We start from the raw sequence: 18,803 nt of genomic DNA, 5'->3' as shown, positions 1-18,803 counted from the left end.
TATAACCTCACTTCAAAAAATCTAAACTATCCCTTTAAATGGGTAAAAAGATACTGCTAAATACAAACAGGTGGTATATTTTATTTATTGGAGCTATACCAGTTGAATAATTTCCTTCCTTTTCCTGTCACTGATCTATCAAAATCCTGACTCCACACTCTGACCTTCCACTTCTGTTTCCTGCAGACGATGCCTGCACGGACTCCTTCACGCTAAACCAGGTGGCTAGGATGCACTGCTATCTGGACCTCATCTACCAGACCTGGCAACCTGCCTCCAAACCTCCTCCAGTGCCAATGCCACCCCAAGTGGTAGAGCAGCATCATAATTCCATCACCCTAGAATGGTTTCCTCCAATATCTGGACACTTTTACGACAGGTGAAATGAGCTACATAGGTTGCCAAACAGATATGGGCTGTGTATAGTAATAAAGTTGATAGAGGTTTATTGCATTGATTGTTTGAGTTAATATGGGGAGTAATTTAATGTTTATTTTTTTACCAAACACTGCAAAGTGAACCAAATAATTGGAATTTAAAAACTTTGTTGAACTTGCATCATTTGAACTTACTTACATCGCTGTATCTTTATATACTGTATAGATAATGTGTCTTTGGCCTGTATCTAAGTTGGTTGCTGTTCCTGTCTGTTGGTTTCCTAGAGAAGTGGGATCAGTGTGTGATAAATGCACTGAGGGGAGAGTTCTACTGCAGTACGCCTCCAACTCCTCGTCTCCACGACCGTGTGCCCCTTCTGGACACTGGTCCCCACGAGAGGCTGAAGGTACAGTGCAATACTATTTACTTTACTAAGTGAGTATTAGGTGTCATAGCATTGAGCACTGTCATTGTAAGGTGGTTGTTGTTTTACAGATTGTGGCTCAAGTGTACCTTCACATAGGCTTAGGCGGTCATTACATCTAAATACAATCAGCCCTTTCCCTATTAAACTCATTGTTTGTAGTGTAGTGTAGCGCTCACCACCAGAGCTCAGTCCCCAGTCTCTACTGGTGGAACAAGCAACCGAGCTAAAAGAGACTGTGACACCCTTTGGTAGACGCATAAGTTACAGGATTGTAAACAGCCAGTGGCCAGCAACAGCAGGGAAAGACCATGGGGAATAACAGCATGTTGTTGTTTTTTTACATCTAAGTTGGTGAATCAAGGATTTATTTTGATCAAACCAGAGCTGGTGATTGTTGGAACAGTGGACTTACGCACTAGATTATTAGCAAGACTAACCAAGATGGTTTGGGGAAGTTTTATTTTGTCTCTGTTGAGTTTGAATAGAGTGTGTTTCATGATGAGTTAACAATGCAATTAAGCCTAGTCAGTCTTCTGTGACCAAGAACGTTGAATTCAGTAGTTGACAATTGTATTTCTTTGTTAAATAGGGAAAATAAGTGTGAGAATATTGCTTTTCCTAACATTTTGTGGGTTTCTATTGTGTATTTATTAGTCTGAAAAGCTGAAAGTGACTACTGCACTTACAGTGGGGGGTGGATATGACTTATACAACCATAGAGCATACTCTAATGAAATTTCAGGAAGGTATGAAGGCTTCTGTACTGCGTAAGTCTATCATTACAGAGACTTATCACAAAAAAGCAAATATTTCTCCCTCCTCATATTTTACTTAGCACTAAATCTGTTGGTTACAAAGAGCTGTTGCTACTAGAAGCTAATTTAATATACAAGCAATGCTGCATTTACCTTTTACCCACAGTTTACAGCATGATAACGTGATTTGAGGTTTGCCTTTTGTTTATTTAGTGAGTCAATACTTGAGCATGCAAAATTTTTGGTGACTGACTCAACCTCAAAACATGCAAATGACTCACTGGATTCATGACACTTAGGCCGTGGGACAACATGGAAGGATCAGGGGGGTCAATCCCCAATGGATGGTGCTGTATGGTACCACAATTCCCATATGAGGGTTTAGGCCCAAAACCAAGTTCAAGGATCATGTCTTAGCTGCAATTCCCCCTTTTTTAAAACTCAGTTTGAGTATTTCAGAGAAATACCCTACATGCTGAAATTAGTGCTACTTTAGTAGCAAATCGGTGAATCCATATTAGAACAACTATAACTATAACTATAACTGTCTACAGAGACAGACATTTGAGATGAAATATTTAAGTTATAAAGATAATCATTGTCTCCTCTTTATGCATTGCGCTATATATAGGCTACACTTTCTAATAAGGTCATTTCCAACTAAGGTCTATTATCCATCCATTACTAAATCTCAAAGTCTGGTTTGGCACTTACACGCACTAACCATCTTCCTCATTTTCCTAGTCCTACTACTAGGCATGATCATTAACAATGATATCTGATGTGAGCACAAATTCAAAAGCCAGTATAGCCATACATGCACACAAATACCATCTTGCCCAAGTGAAACATGCAGATTTTTTATGTGCACACACACACACACACACACACACACACACTCAAAGGTCATAGCATCTGTTCATATGCTGTGCAAACCCATAAATACTGTGCCAAGACCCAAGAATAACTGATGCGTAATGTGGGTAATGGTGTCATCTGCTCTTTGCCATAATGTCGCCTCCTATCACCTGCCAGCCAACATTTGTATGTAGGGCCTGTGTGGGCAGTAAATGGGCTGAAAATGGGCCCTATATGGGACTGTCCACCAATTCCATATTGGCCCCATTCCAATTGCCCTCATGGGTGAGTTTACCCAATTGGGCCCAATATGGGTAATGCTAGGGCTACCTGGGTACCAAGTGGGTATCTTACCTGGAGCCCACAGTGAAGCCCATCTATATCGGCAGTTGGCATCGGGCCATTAGAGAACCTATGGATAATCCAATATAGGGCCCATTTTTCTGCATTTGTGATGGAGCTCAGTAGCAATGGAAGCCTAGCTAGATAACATCTCTGCCAATTCTCATCTCTACGTGCACCAGTCCACGTAACTCAGAGCTGCCAACTCTCACGCATTGACCCCAAGACTCACACAATTGACACTTTTCACACATGCTCACACCACATGTCCATGTTCTGATGCAATGAAAAACAAACTTATAACAAGTGAGGTTGCAGCCTGAAAAGAGGACACTGATAAAGAAGACTGAGCTGCACAGTGTCAAACCCAGTCAAGTTAGCTGATGCTTGGATTGGATGCACGTTTATTGATGCTGTACAGTGCAGGTACTTGGGGCTGGAAAAAAAGACACAGAAAGACAATCACAGCAATAACTCCTCACATGATATATACCAAATACAGGGTCCCCACATAAACACATTTTACCAATTAATTTTTAAAAACTTGCCAAAACTTCCATAACATTTTAGTTCATTTCAGAAGCTTTATTATGTATTTTAAAATCGCAAAACACAATGGTCACACCCCTTTTAAGGGTGACAGAAAGCCAAAGATAATATAGATGTCAATGCAATTTGACGTCTGTTTGGATTATAATTTTGATTAGTTTATTTGCATTAATTTCTTGTTGAACAAACTTTTGATTCATAGACATGTCTAGTAATTTAATAATAGTAATTACAAAAACAATGTATATTCAAAACTTTTACCAAGCAATTCCAAACAATTTCCAGGTCTGAAAAATAGTTTTTAATAATTTCATGACTTTTCCAGAAATTTCATGACATTGGAAACCCTGCAATTAAACAATCAGCAAAGAAGTGCAAATTTTATAAAAAACCATGGGCAGCAATGGATTTCAGCTTAACATGTCACTGACAATGAACAATACTGTACAAGGAAAGTCAACTCAAATTCTATTATATACATTGAAAATGTACTCATTTTTTATTTCAGAAATTTAATAAATGTTTTCAGAAGTTTGCTCAAATGTTCACTGTATTCCAGTTCAGGCTGACCCTGGCTATGACCATGTAAAATCTGAAATAATTAAAAACAGGAAGAAAAAACTTGCGGACCGTAGTGCTGGATTTTTCCTTAGGCTGATGCAGTCGCATGCCATGGCAAAGGTGTTAAGAAATGACAAATACACCAATCATGCAGTAAAATACATGGTGCAGGTAAAAAAAAGGAGCATGTAATTTTGAAATTTACATTTACTATTGCATACCGAAAATGCATTTTGAGCCCATGACAATAACAGTGTACCATACAATTAAATTTAGAAAAGAATCTTGCTTGTTGCTTGTGTGTGTGTGTGTGTGTGTGTGTGTGTGTGTGTGTAGATGCTCTGTAGATTCTGAAGTCACTGAACCTTGCCTTCACACTGGCTATAGTGTATGTACGAGAGGCAAGGCAAGTCTGGGCTTGTCTAACATGCTGTGTGTGTAAACTGTACTCTATTTTCCCTCTTGGAAGGGGTCCCTGTTTGTGGCAGCTCCCCATTCCCTGTTACCTCTGCTTGGGCCAGCTTCTCACTGGATACCACAGCTGCCGTTTCCTGCTGTGATGGTGCATATGTGTCCAGCTTCCAATAGAAACTCTGGCAAACTACTGACTCTGAGATATTAAAGTATTGGCATATTAACTATTGGCATAACATCCTTATATTGGAAGATAAGTGCGTTAACACACACACTGACTGTGTTCATTCATCAGCACTCATGCATACACATGGCACCTGTTATTTAAGGACTCGCTGTGTCCTCACAGTACTTGACTGGGAAACACTGGCGTGGTCAGAGAGAGCCAGAGTACCTCTCATAAATCTTTACTACTGTGCCCCGGAGAAATATGGCTCGGGGAAAAAAAGCAAAAATTTAAAAAAAAAAAAAAGGCAAAAACACACATGGATATGGATTCAGGGAGGGGGTATGAGAGGTTGGGTGGGGTGGAAACCACCCAAGATAGTTAGGAGAATTGCATGTGGTTAGTGACATTCACAAGGGAGGATCCTGGGTTGATTGAAAACAGCAGTGTGCATGAATGGAAGTGAAAGGTCCAGGATGTGTATATGTCTGTGGTAATGTATGTGTGTGTGTAGCTCTATGTGAACACACATTCCTGTTTTTTTGTATGCGTAAATAGAGCTGCACTTACGAAATAATAATTTTCACATGCATTTGTAATACATGGAATGTACAAAATGTTTGCTTGTGTGTAAATATGTATGGATTTACTCAATAAGCCTTAACAGCAAGCATATGTGTGTCAGGATTTGTCTGCCACGCTCCGCGCTCCAAACAGGGATCACTAGCCAATATGACGAAAATATGTATAACTGTTACATAATGTGTGACTCAAAATGTAAAGTCAAATATTTTTTGACATTCTCTTGTGATGCATAATTGCCATCATGTATAGGCTCTTTGGAGTCACATTCTCCCCAAAACCACTTTAACTCTTAACCAATTGGCTCATCCATTGGTTTTAACAGTCATAATGATGTTTTTTGACTGTGTAATTCCCTGGTAGCAGTTTTGCTATTTTTACCACTACTATTAAATAGCTAATTCCTTCTTTTTTCCTGTAAAACAGTCGAACCCCAAAAAGAGTCTGTGAAATAGAAGGAAGATATGCTAAATTTCTACAACTTGATTTTGACCAGATTAACCTGTGACAGAGACAGACTTTAAACCTTGCATTAAAATGTGTCCTGTATCCAGATTGTATCTAGATATGATTTAATCTGGTTAACACCTGGTATAAATATGTGTCTTAAGCAGTGGTGAAAGAAGAATTCAGGTCCTTTACTTAATAGGAAGTACTATTACCACACTGTGAAAATATTCCGTTACAAGTCCTACATTGAAAATTGGTAAACGTAAGTAAGTCTAATCAGTAAAATGTACTTATAGTATTAAAAGTAAAATTACCCAATGCAAAAAAAATAATTAAATAAAAAAAGAAAAGAAAAAGAAAAACACCACCCAAACTTGCAATTATTAAAGAAGTAGCTTAGTTTTATTAAGGGAACCTTCTGTCTTAAAAAAATTGGTTTTTCCAATTTGCTATCATCCGCTTCTGGTCATTACCTTTCTGATTTTCCTTTCTTCCTCTCAAAAGTTTGCCACAGTAATACTGCTCTTTGTTTTCTATCAGTCAAAAGAATCTGTAGTGAAAGTTTTTCTTACTTAAAAAAAAATCTAGGAACCCAAATTGCCTTGAGAAAGGTAAGTGAATGTAACTCTTCTTACGTTATGTTTACTTTATATCTATTTGTGCGATTTACTTAAAATTTTGTAGTATTTGATTCAAGTCACCTTTAAAATGACAAGTAATTATTCTTTCTAAGTAATATCAACTTAAGCAACCAGTATGATTTAACTGCATAGCTGTGTTTACGTGGTAGTATTTAGGAAACTCATTGCATATGAGGTAAGCACAGCAAAGAATGACCAGTTAGAAGATTTTTTTTTTTTTTAACAAATGCCATTTTGAGCATCTTAAGTGTTTCTGGAAGCAAACAAAATTATACAATCAAAACAAACAAACTTTTAAGCCTAAAACATCTTTAGAAAAGAAGAATTATTCAGATTTTATTTAAAATTTCAACAGGATGCCATGTCATCCCATTTTATTGCATGTTTTATAAAGCATTTTATTGTATTGCATTAAATAGCAATGCTCAATCACGCTTCAGTCAACTTGCCAAATAAGTAAAACTGTTCAGTTAAGTCTGACTAACTTGGTTTACTTAAAAACTTATGTTGCTAAGACTTACAAAGAACAGTTTAATTCACTTGTCACTTTTAAGTTGCAGCAACTTCACAAAATTAAGTCAATACAACTGAAATTTAAGTAAATGTAACAATAAGGTATGAAATATACATGATTTAAAACTAATAGTTATATGTACTTACCTTTATCAAGGCAATCGGTTTCTTAGATTTATAAACTAAAGATCAGCTTGTTAGTTTACAGTGTATCCAAAAGTAGCACCTGTAGCTAGTGCTCCATGTGTAAAAAGGAAAAAAAAGTAGACAAAAACACCAGCTGCCAGCAACTTTGACAGATTAACCCCTGAAATACCTTGAATGCAACGTGATGTGACACTGATTCCCAAGCTGTTGAGTGTCCTTTGCCTTCATAAAGTGTGTCTGTGAAGTGTCTCTCTGTTTGTGTGTGTGTCAGGGCAAAAGGGTGAAGGGGGTTGATTTCTGCCTTTGGAGTGAGGAAGTGTGTAACAGTGTGTGACAGTGAGTCATTGATAGTGAGAGCCAGAGCCAGACACTTCTTAGAAAGCATAAAGCATGCATGCCCGGACATATCCCTGTCTGTTTATTCATCCGGCTCTCTGGACTTTTTGTGGATCGGTATGATTCTCCAGAGCAGAAGGATTATGGCTGGATAGTGGGCAGGCACCAGCATCAATCCTAGAGTTATGCTCTGCCGATTAGTCATTTTTCTGTAAGTCACATTGAACATTGATCACTCTTGCTTCTGTACAGTATCAGTATTTTTTCTTCACCTGTGCATGAAAAAGATGAGGCTTGAATGGTTGCACATTTCTGATTATGAATTCCCACTTGTCTAATGTCCAATTATCAGATGACTTAATAAACAGATAATTATTAATTGGGAGCTGTTTATAAATGTGGCAGAAAAAATGACCCCAGCAACAGAGTACATCACTGTCAGTTCAGTTTGTACTAGATGCTAATGTCAAAGGTTACAGTTACATAAAATTAGTAAAAGAACAAAGAATAAGTGTGAAATATAAACATTTCGTAAAATAAATTTAAATATGTAAATGTGATAATTAGAGATATATTTTTCCCTAGCCTGCCTAAAAAAAATTCTCTAGACATCTTTCCCTAGCTTTTTTCTTTTTTTTCTAAATAATTGTCTAAATACTATAATTTCTTGCAACATGTGGAACATTTCTTACCAAGTTACTCATTGCCCATTTCCCAAGTTTTAGAAAGAAATTTCACAAACTTACTCAGGGTCCAAAGGTTTAAATACTTGTAAAAGGCATCTGAAAGCAGCACAAGAAAACAGATGTCACTCCGGGTTCAAAGGGTTAACCTAGTGCCAATTACTCTGCATGGATACCTAATGTATTTTATGTAATTTTTCTAGGAATGGGTGTTTTTGTCATCAGACTAATACCCAGATGGGATCTGGTAATCAACAGCGAATGAATGGCTCATATTCAAAGCCTAGGTCTGGATGGTCCAGTCACCTTGGGGCCCCATCTCCCTCGCACTTGGGGAATTATAGGTCAAACACTTCAGATATTTTTTCAGGGCAGCTGTGTGCTGCTGTGAATTATAGAGGACGGAGACGTTGATATGAAATATCGTGCATATCTTTTCATGCTGAGTTCTGATAACCTGTTGAAGATAGCAGGTCTGTCTGCAATTAAGAAAATAATAAATTATAAATCCATATGGTTTCAATGTTGAATTTCAATCCCTTTTCCTTGCTCAGATTGCTCTGCCAATCACAGATACATCGCTGCATCCTTGAAATACGGTTTACATTGCCTCAGGTTACTCAGTGGATGACACTCCTATTCTGTCTCCTCTTAAATCTCCAACCACATTAGCAACAGCGCCAGAGCAGGCCCAGGGCCCATCATAATAGCTGACATTACAAAATATTTTCAGTGGCTACAGCTCCTTTCCTTGCAAACTCAATGAAAATGTACCCAGATAGCTAGGACTACATAAGCCGGGCAAAGCCAAGCTCTTGGAGTATCTTAGTTCATTCTCTCCCAGCTTCCCCTCCCTCCTCTTTCTCCCTCCCTCTCTTTCTTTTTCTCTCTGTTTCTCTTTCTCTTTTTCTTTAATTCACCTCCACTCTGGCCACACACACACTTACAGTACAATAATAAATGTGTTGAGATAATGTGGCTTGGAAACCATATTCAGTCCTCACTTGATTAAACACTGGAATTTTGCATGGTGCCCAGAAATGAGGTTAGCAAATGGCTTCGTTGGTTGCCAGCTTGGAAATGCACAAAAGGAAATCGAGGGAGAACATAGTGTCTGCTGCTTGCTGGCTTCTAAAAGTGCTTGATGAATGTTAATGTACGTCACTTGGGATAATGCGAGTTAGCTGTGTGTGGACTCCAAATATGGCTGGAGTGTGACTGTTAGAGGTTGTAATGACTGTGCTGAAGTGAGAACCCTGTGCAGGCCCCTCTCAGAAGGTACACACCTCAGCTCTGCCTTTCCTCTGCAGATGGACTCACAATGAACTCTCAGTTTCACATCTACCTTGATGTTGCAAGATGTGTTGATGCACTATAAACATCACTGATGCAAATTCTTGACTGGTCAGCACTCGTGAAAATTAGATATTAGCTTTTGAATTTTTGTTTAGCCATTCAGAGATTAATATTTGCATCCTTGGAGGAAATTAAATGACCTGTAGCATATAATATTCATATAAATTACTAAACTTCTTTATGTATTTTAGCAATCAATCATTATGCTTATGTAGGAAATGGCCAGGCAACCTTTGCTTGTTGTGTCTTATTTACGTTAAATGTCATTTTGTTGTATCTGTCTTGTATCCGCAGGCCCTCCAGATGTGGAACAGGCTTGCGAGCCAAGCGTGCGCACCTGGAGCCCAAATGCTGGGATCGAGCAAGGTGTTGTTGGCCTGTCGGAGTGCCCTCTCCAAGGCTGCATGCTTCAGCTTGAGTTCCCCTACCCACTGGTACCAGACTCCCTGACTGTGTGGGTCACCTTCTTCAGCCCTGAGGAAACGGCACTTCCAGCGATCCATAACATCTTGCTCCTGACTGTCAGCGGGAACAACATTTCATTGGGTCCCAGCAATGTCTTCTGTGACACCCCACTGACGTTGAATCTGGACATAGAGGAAGAAGTGTATGGGGTACAGTTTTTCACAATGGAGCAGCACCTAGAGATTGATGCCACCCTCTTGGCATCCAAGCCAGACTGCATACTTTGTAGGCATTGCCAACCACTACGATATCGCCTGTTACGCCAACCACCCTTCACCCATGCACCACACGGTCTGATGTTGAATGAACCTACCCGCCGATATACAGACAGGTGAGTGACCGGGTAGGTGAATATTTTTGTGTGAGTGTACAAAGATCAAATCGGCAACATCCATAAAGGCAATGATACACCAAGCTAATGGTCCGCCCACGTTGGGCCGATGGAGAGCATCCAAGGCCCTTGGGGCCGCGGTGTATCATCAAACCTCGTTGTTTTTTTCCCGCTGATTCGGTATGTTATTTTAGTGATAGCAGTGGTGAAGCCCATCGATGAATGAAATCACTGATTGGCAGTTCAGCTCAGAAGAGAAACAGAAGTGAAAAATTTAATCAAAGGGCTAAAGTTAAGAGAGAGGAGAGAGTTCGGAACAAATGTGTTATATAAGGTAAGATTGTTTTTCTTTAACCATTGAGCTCTTAACACAAACAATCCTTGTTGAGTTGTGCTGTTGTTCAATGGTGCACAGTAAATATGCTTTGCTCTGTCAGCATTAGATTGTGTTGTTAATGTGCTAACTGGCTAACTAGCATCATCACTGTCTTTCAATTTCCATAGATGCAGGGTATACGTGCTGGTGAATCGTAGGTTTGTGTGCAACTTTTTGGCTAAGACATGGCAATGTGACAGATACGCAGCAGGGGGCTTTCATTGCTGCTAGTTCTCTGATGTCGGCTTAGTGTGTCACGGCCTTAAATCTCAACATGTCCTCCCTGACATTCCTGAGTTAAGAAAACTCTAAATACCAATACATTGGACGTGCTGTGGTTTGTTTTCACTCCAAGTATTGTATTTTATAAGTTGAAAGTTGCTGAATGATCACCATTGAGTTTCCTGCTTCAGAGTGATGTAATTAGGGGTTTTTGGACATGCCAGTAAGAAGGTGTTTATTTATCTGTGGAAACTATCCACAAAAATATGTTCTTAGGATGCCAGATATCCTTTTCAATACCCCCAGGAGCACTACCAAGCCGCTACCGCTTCTGGAGTTTCAAATCTGCTGCCCAACATTTGTTTCCTAAGTCACAGGTCAGTCGTTGCCCACATTTGTTTTTTCCCATGTTCCATGAAGCAAGGGCAAACAGATGGCTTGTTAAAGGTATTATCTGCACACTGTGGTGAGAGTTTAGTGCTTTGCTTTCATGGAATGTGCTGACTCGATAAAGATTGTGCTATACATGGCACCGCTGCGTGTTGTGCCATCGCACATCGTGCTGTCAGCGCGGTTCACATGAGAAGGAAAGTGCTTGATAAGAGGCGAAAGGGTGAGTAGGCATGTTATGCAAGATGGAATTATGATACCTAAGTTCCACAAAGTGTCCATACACAACTTCCTGGTTGAATGGCTGCGTCTGTGGAAGGCTGTCGGGAGGCAGGAGGGATGTATTTATTTGGGGGTTTTGGCACACTTCAGTGATTATTGATGTTCTGTAGGTAGTTTCACTGCTGTGGTGTATTTCACTAGCTGTGGTCACATTCCAGTGGTAGTGGTCAGTGGCACTGACTGACTATTTTCTGTTGTGAGAGCATAGGGGATCTTGTCTCTGTTAAATGGTCAGATTACTTTTATAGAGGGTTAGTATGTGTGCTACTGCTATCAGAAACGTAACGCACTGATACTTTTTTTTTTTGGCTTGTTTTATGTGTTGTTTTTAGGGCTGTCAGCATTAACATGACCTAATTAAGGTCGGTACATGACACTTTTTTTCCTGGTAGCATTAATTGCTGGCCGACATTCCTGTCTTTAAGAGACTATATCAGGCTGGGTTTTAAAGCTGGAGCGGTGATACCGCTATCATATGAAACTAGAAGACCTAAGTAATCCAGTGGTATCAAATGGTCTTGGCCAATTCACAGGTGTCTCTTGACCTCTGACCTCAAGATATCTGAATGAAAATGAATTCTGCCAGTGCCCATGAGTCCCCTGTTTACAGACATGCCCACTTTATGTTAGTCCCATGTAGTTTTTTGCTGACATTTGATTCCTAATCAAGACAATATGGTAAGAATTGCTTCACCTTGTCAATATGGACTTTATAACTATTTTGTAATGCAAAATAATAGAACTGAAAACATGCACATTAAAAATGTGATTAATTGTGATTAATTATTGAAATTCTAGGATTAATCACAATTTTAAAAAAATTAATGGCTTGACAGCCCTAGTTGAATTATAAAGAATTTACCTAAAATCTGTTTGGCACAAAATAGAAATTAAACTCAAACTCTTAAAAGCATAACTAAAATATAAAAACGACTGAATGAAAACATGCTGATTCACTTCTCTTACTGTCAGTTATTGATCAGTGCATGGACATGAGCTTCTCTAACTTTTGATGTTAATGGGGAGAAATCTGTTTGTGATATGCCATGTGGTCCGCTTACTTGTCATGGCGCTACTCAAACCAAGTAAATGAAATACAAATAGGTTCCAGTTTGTAATACCAACGTGGCATTCTTCAACAACTTATAAGTGAAAGATTTATCCAACATGTCTGATTTCTTGGACGTATTGGACATCCAAGAAATTTGTCAGATATGTTATATGATGTGATGTGATGGTGAAGATAATGCCCCATTGCCCTCACTGTCTGACAACCAACATAGCCTTTGACATTACAGAGTAAAGCGCAAAGTTCACTCAGAAGTTTTGGCATGCCACAAATCCATTGTGAAGTGCTCTGTTTGATTGCCCTTGGCGCAGCTGCTGAAATGCTTTTGTTGACCACACAGTAACCCGCTTCTCCTTGCAACATGTTTCTATGGGGTTGGATAGAGTGTGACTAAGGTCCTGGTTGGGGGGGTTGATTGACCTCCCACTATCAGGCCACTGCCCTTCACTTGAGCAGGGGCAAACTGAGCAAGAGGACAACTGACATCTTGGCTCCATCCATGGGTGGTAGTTAGTTTGGAATGACTAAGGGCTGTGAGGTCAGGGTGACAGAGTAAATTATGTTAGGGAGTAAGAAGGGTCAAGTGAGGAGGAGACGCAGGGTTGGAAGACTGGACCAGTTGGGGGTAAATCACTGGGGGGCGAGAGGTGATGGAGGAGAACATTAGGGGGTCGAAAGAGTATGAAGAGAGAGGGTAGGAGGATTGGGTTAGTTTGACCCCTTCCCTTTGAGGTACCCCAGCCCATCGGCTAATCCTCTTCCTAATGTGGGTTTCAGAGCTGTCATTCAGTCAAAGCCTGTCTTAGAGCTGATGTGAAGAGACCTCCCAGCCAAAACAGAGAGAGGGCAGCTCCCCCAGCATCAGTGCTACCCCACACCCCTCTGTAATCTGACTCTACCATGGTTCTGCACAACTCTTCTACATTATACCCCCCATCTATCCCAAAGTTACTCTGCTGCTGCTGCCTAAAATCCACTCTCATTATATATAGAAGATGCTAGATTTGCTTTTATATTTTTTCTTTTTTTTTTAGCTAAACCCTTTCTGGCTAATTGGGAAAAATAGCGCAGTGCACTGGCAGTCATCGTTGTGAGTATCCTCTGCAGGTATCAAAAAGGTGCCAGTACACTCTGACTTTCATTTGACCCCCGATTTCTTTATGAAACCGACAATCTGATAGTGACATCAATTTCAAACTATGATTGGTGTGTGGTTGTTTCAATTCCTTTTTTCATTCTTTACATAACTATTTCAGTCTCTTTTGTGTATACAAATCAGTGTAACACTATGATTGCCTTGTAGGAGAGGCTAGGAGAAAATTTGTGGCTGTTTGCAATAGCTAAAAACCAATTTGGTTGGACAGCACTCAAAAAGTAGTTCTTTTAAAAAAATACAATATCCTTAAAAGAATACTTCACCCTCTGAATGACCATTTGTTTAAATAACAAATAAATGAACACGGAAATAAATTTAAAACATTTAATAAGGGGTGTTGGTGACTCAGTGGATAGAGCAGCGCCCCATGTACAGAGGCTCCTCGTTGCAGTGGTTGTGGGTTCGACTCCGGCCTCGGCCCTTTGCTGTATGTCGTCCCTTCTCTCTCCCCTTTCACACATACCGTCTGTCCTATCAAATAAAGGCCAAAAAAGCCCAAAAACCAGAGGATGAGCGACAAAACTAATGAACAGATTAAGAGAGATTAAAAATGAATAAATAAACGATAAGATCACATAAAAGCAAGTCTGTAAAAGTGAGTTTTAAGAAGTGATTTAGAGGATGTCACTGATTCTGCCAGCCTTATTTCCTGAGGCAGATCATTCCAAAGCCCAGGGGCCCTAATGGCAAAGGCACAGTCTTCTTTTGATTTACGCCACGACTTTGGAAGTGCACTTGAGGATGCACATTGGCTCATAAGGGGTCAGTATTTCAGAAATGTATTTTGGAGCAAGACCCAAACGTGCTTTAAAAACGTGATCAGTAAAATCTTAAAATAAATTCTAAAACAGACAGGGAGCCAGTGGAGGGAAGCAAGGATGGGAGTGATGTGATGTCATCTGTTAAAACCAGTAAGAGGCCTAGCTGCTGTGTTCTGGACCAGTTGGAGGCGGGAGAGTGATTTTTGAGTGATGCCTGAGAGAAGGGAGTTGCAGTAATCCAGTCAAGAGAAGATCAGGGAATGAATGACTTTTTCAAGGTCAGCAGGTTGGGGAATGGATTTGATTTTTGGTTATGGATCTTATGTGGATGTAACAGGACTGGACAACTTTTGTGATGTGTTGTTCAAAGGTAAGACCAGAATCAAAGATGACTCCTACATTTCTTGCTGAGGCTATGATGTTTGAGGACAGTGGACCAAGGGAACTTCCAATCTGATTGATTTGCGGTTTGGGGTAGTTGAATGGTACAATATCTGATTTTGTTGTTAATGCATTATTAACAACAGACTTCACCTTTCTAGTATTTGTGCATGTTTGCATTCATCTGTCTCTTTTAAAGTACTTCTTTTATGTCTACACTCTTTAGTTCGTTAAATACCATACAGTGTAAAATTAATAGCAGTAAAACCTCAAGTGCATGTCAGCTGCCACATTGACAAAAGGAGCTGTGCCCTATTTGTTGTTCTTGCAGGCTCAATCTAAGATATTTTCCCAACTTCCTTAAACTTATCTGCTTTTCTCATCTGGGATCTCTCAGCCAAGAACAACAAGCAGCTACAGAACGGAAACACATCCATATGCATGCTCACACATAAGCCGAGCGCACACACCAGTGGAGACAGGAACACACACAGATGAACACAGGCACACAGCAACACACTTCTTGCTCTCAGTAGCAGGCACATACATTAGCACATGCTTCCATGTGTAATCACCTGGTGCTATCAAAACACCTTTGAACGCATATTCCAGTGCCTTGTGCCTGACTTTGAGCGTGAGCCAAGATAAAACCTCTATTTCTACAGGGGTCTTGAGGATGTCTGGGTGCACAGAGAAGCACCAATGATGAATGAATCTCATCACACCACACCTTGCCTTTGACTGGAGTAAAGTCCTTTGTAGTATGAGCTGCATCTCACATGAGTTGCATATCATATCTAATCAGTTACAGATGAAAGTGTGGTTTTATGAAGTCTGGATGGCTGCCAGAAGTCATGTCTATCACAGGATACTGTCCATTACATACACACATGTGTCAAATGATTATACCACATCAAGTGAGACCTGGAGATCTTGCTGGCCATGAAATGTACTGTTTATTAATGTCTCGGTCTCTCTAAATGTTCTTATTTATATCCCACTCACCGAGTTCTAAAGGATGGAGAATTTATGGAAGTATGTTACATCTGCACCACTTGTTCTGTTTCATTCTTCCCCGCTGCCAACCGCAGCGCCTAACACAGCATGGCTATTAGCAGTGAGGTCAGGAGGAATCAAGCATGAACCTAATTGGGAACAGGTTGAAAGCTACATTTAAAGCGTTGTTTTCACGCTATGAGGATTTGCACTCTTGACCCTCTAGAATCAAAGGTGCACTATAATGCCCAGGTAACATATGTTGCTTAGCAGCATACTGAAGTCCAGCATGCGGTTAAAACACTACCTATGGAATAGATCATGACCTTAAATAACCTCTATAGCCTTTTTCGAAACACTTTGATTTCCCGTGGTATTACCTTTTTAAAGTATGTTACAAACAAACAAATCGTCAAACTGATAATAGTCAGCTGCCTCACATGAGAAGTACAATGGCTACCACTGGGCAAAGTAGTTCTGATCTTTTAATTTTTAAGACAGCATCTGATCTTTAATAATCTTTATAGCAGAGCAAAGAACTTTATCGGGGACCATAATGCCCTCGTGTGTGACAGGGCATAGGAGTATAGAATCATGGCCTGCTGGTGCTTTGATAAGAGGGAGCTGCCTATGTGGCCCAAGCAGGTAACGATTCATGACACATTGGCATCAGGGTTCTTAGTGTAGTCTGGGGAAACAAAAGTGCGTTTCCACCAAACAACTTTGGAATAGTACCCTTAGAACTTTACGGACATGTACCTAAACCCTAGATCCGTTTTGTATTTCCACTGTAGACCGTACCCTTAAATATAGGCAGGATTGGACAGGTAACCACTGTGTCACTGCTCCATCCTGCCCTTGGTGTATTTCCACTTCACAGATGATGCAGAGGTACGTCTGCGTATTGATGATCGTCCCCTATGGTAATCAATGTGATATTTTAAAAATAGAGGGTTTGTGCAATGACTCCTTGTCTCAAATAAATGGACTGCAGTGCTTCACCTTTTCATATCGGATCAGTGTGCTAGTTACTCAACAGAGGGGTAATAAAAAATGGTAAAGAATGGAGCAGCTCTGTTGGTACCATCCACAACTTGTGCCAAATGGAAACACAAAAGTAACCATTCTAGGGCTGTATTCATAAAGCTTCTCAGTACAAAGAGTTGCTCCTGAGCAATTCTATGAAAATGCTCAGGATGTTGATGTTTTCTAAGAATTTCAGAATTCTAAGAATTTTAAGTCTAGGTAATGGTAAAGATACGAATAATTAACAAAACATCTTAGGGAGGAGGACTTTTAAGAGGCTCAAGAGTTTCTTAAGCAGAGGAGAAAGTGGAATCTGTGACAATCAATCACGTTAAGTGAATGCATCAAATCTGCCAACAGGGTCAACCACACCTTCTCACTCAGATAAAAGTTTCTGTCCCGTCCTAGCACAGAGTTACTCTAAAAATGTTCCTGAATAACTTCTGAGCTAGGACTCCTAATTAGAAAGTTTTAGGCTAAGTTGTGAATGTGGCCCCTAATGTACAGCAAACTGTACTGAATTGAACCAGACTGCTGAAATGAGGCTTAATTGAGGATTGTCTAAGTCTAGATCTTAGACCTGAATGGCTTTTTCACAGAAGAAAGTGAGGATCTGGTTAAAAAAGTTTTTTCAATGGGTCACTTTTTACGCTTTTCATTGGTTTGCAGTTGTTCGCCTAGCTAGACTTCCTAAAGTAATTTGATGTTGGCTATGAACACAAATCACAGCCTGTAGTCTATGAGATCACCATTGCACGCTCAGTCAGTTACCATGACCTATAGCTGCAGTACACCATCAACACATTTCTTCTCCAATAATAGGCTATATCATGAATAACTAAGAATCCGCTGATTCAAAGCTATTGGGAAAGCACTATCTTGATTCTGAATACCCGTGGGAAGATCGATAGCATAAACCTCTGCATAATGAGGAAGAGATGACTGTTACCTCATCATATTTTCCACAGAAGCCCCCTTCCCTATATATATATAACTCTAGGCCCTATTTTAGATTTCCCCATTTACTCCTGCCTTTTCCTTACCTCTCCTTCTTTTGATTTCTTTCTGTTTTCTTGTTCTGTTCCCTGTTTACTTCCCACACAGCCGGATCTCACCACTTGTCTCTTTGTTCTTGCTTGTTCTTGCGTGACCACGTCTCTTAGTGTGGCCTGATCAAGCAGCGCAATTACTTTTCTGTGCATTGGATTACTTACAGTATGATAGCCAGAATTTCTCATTATCCATAAAAAGGAAATTTGTGCACTGCCTTACTGCAAAGCTATATCCGTTTCTCTCTTCTTTCCGCCTATTCTGTGTGTTTGCTCTCCTCAAAGATAAAGTCTCCCACAGCTCGACTTTTCCAGGGGCTAAACTAATTCAATTAGAGGGGGCATGTTTGAGTGTAGCCTGGAGTTACACCAGCATGAGCCAACATCGCAGAACAGGACATACTAAAGTATAAAAGAGAGTCTGTCAGGTCAAACATTCTCTGTTGATAGTAATAAAGCCAACATAAATATCTCATCCTAGGCACGAAGTTTGCTGTGGGGAAATTCATTTTGTTACATGATCCTCAGGTCCATCAGTTTTTATAATTGAGGCATCACAGTTAACTTGAACTTGGTCTACTTTCGTCTGTCGGGAATGTGATGAACAAACACCAGAGAAATGGCGAAATGTAGATGAGGAGAGAAAACAAAAGCCACGGATCATTGTCGGAAATGCCATGAAGCACATACTCTTTCTTGTTGTGACTGTTTTCTTTGGAAGAGCATGAGTACATGATTGCACAAGCAAACACTTACCAGAACACCATTCATGCAATATATTTTTATATATATGTTTGCTACGCAGAACACCTGCTTCTTTCATTCAACATGTCTTTTTAAACCTTTGACTGCACTTAAATACTAAAGGGGCAGTTCAGAGAGTGCAGATCTCCACCAAAGCCAATGGTCTTTTCTTTAACTATGATATGCAAATCTGCAAGTGCAACCACTTTACATGTCTGAATATAATTCAAAACATTTAGAATTATGTCGAATAAGTTCTCCATAAAGACTGCTGCTTCTGTATGAAGTTTGAGCAACTACATGTGTATGCAACCCCAAAGGATTACAAGTAGCTGGCCCCGACCATTCCACCAAGTTTCATGAAAATCAAGCCAGTAGTTTTTACGCAATCCTATTA

The 18,803-nt window shown here is 39.9% G+C and overlaps 1 protein-coding gene across 1 annotated transcript in view; it reads left to right on the top strand.

Annotated features, from left to right (window-relative positions):
• pappaa (pregnancy-associated plasma protein A, pappalysin 1a) overlaps nt 1-18,803 on the top strand; it is a 114,288-nt gene that overhangs the window by 21,036 nt on the left and 74,449 nt on the right. The window contains exons 5-7 of the mRNA XM_042509428.1: nt 187-379; nt 663-784; nt 9,453-9,954. Of these exons, the coding sequence (XP_042365362.1) occupies nt 187-379; nt 663-784; nt 9,453-9,954 (817 nt within the window). The remainder of the gene's footprint in view (nt 1-186; nt 380-662; nt 785-9,452; nt 9,955-18,803) is intronic.

This window comes from Plectropomus leopardus, chromosome 20, assembly GCF_008729295.1.
Source record: "Plectropomus leopardus isolate mb chromosome 20, YSFRI_Pleo_2.0, whole genome shotgun sequence".
Lineage (NCBI taxonomy): Eukaryota > Metazoa > Chordata > Actinopteri > Perciformes > Serranidae > Plectropomus > Plectropomus leopardus.
The sequence above is the reverse complement of the archived record's forward strand: the minus strand, read 5'-3'. Positions and strand labels throughout refer to the sequence as shown.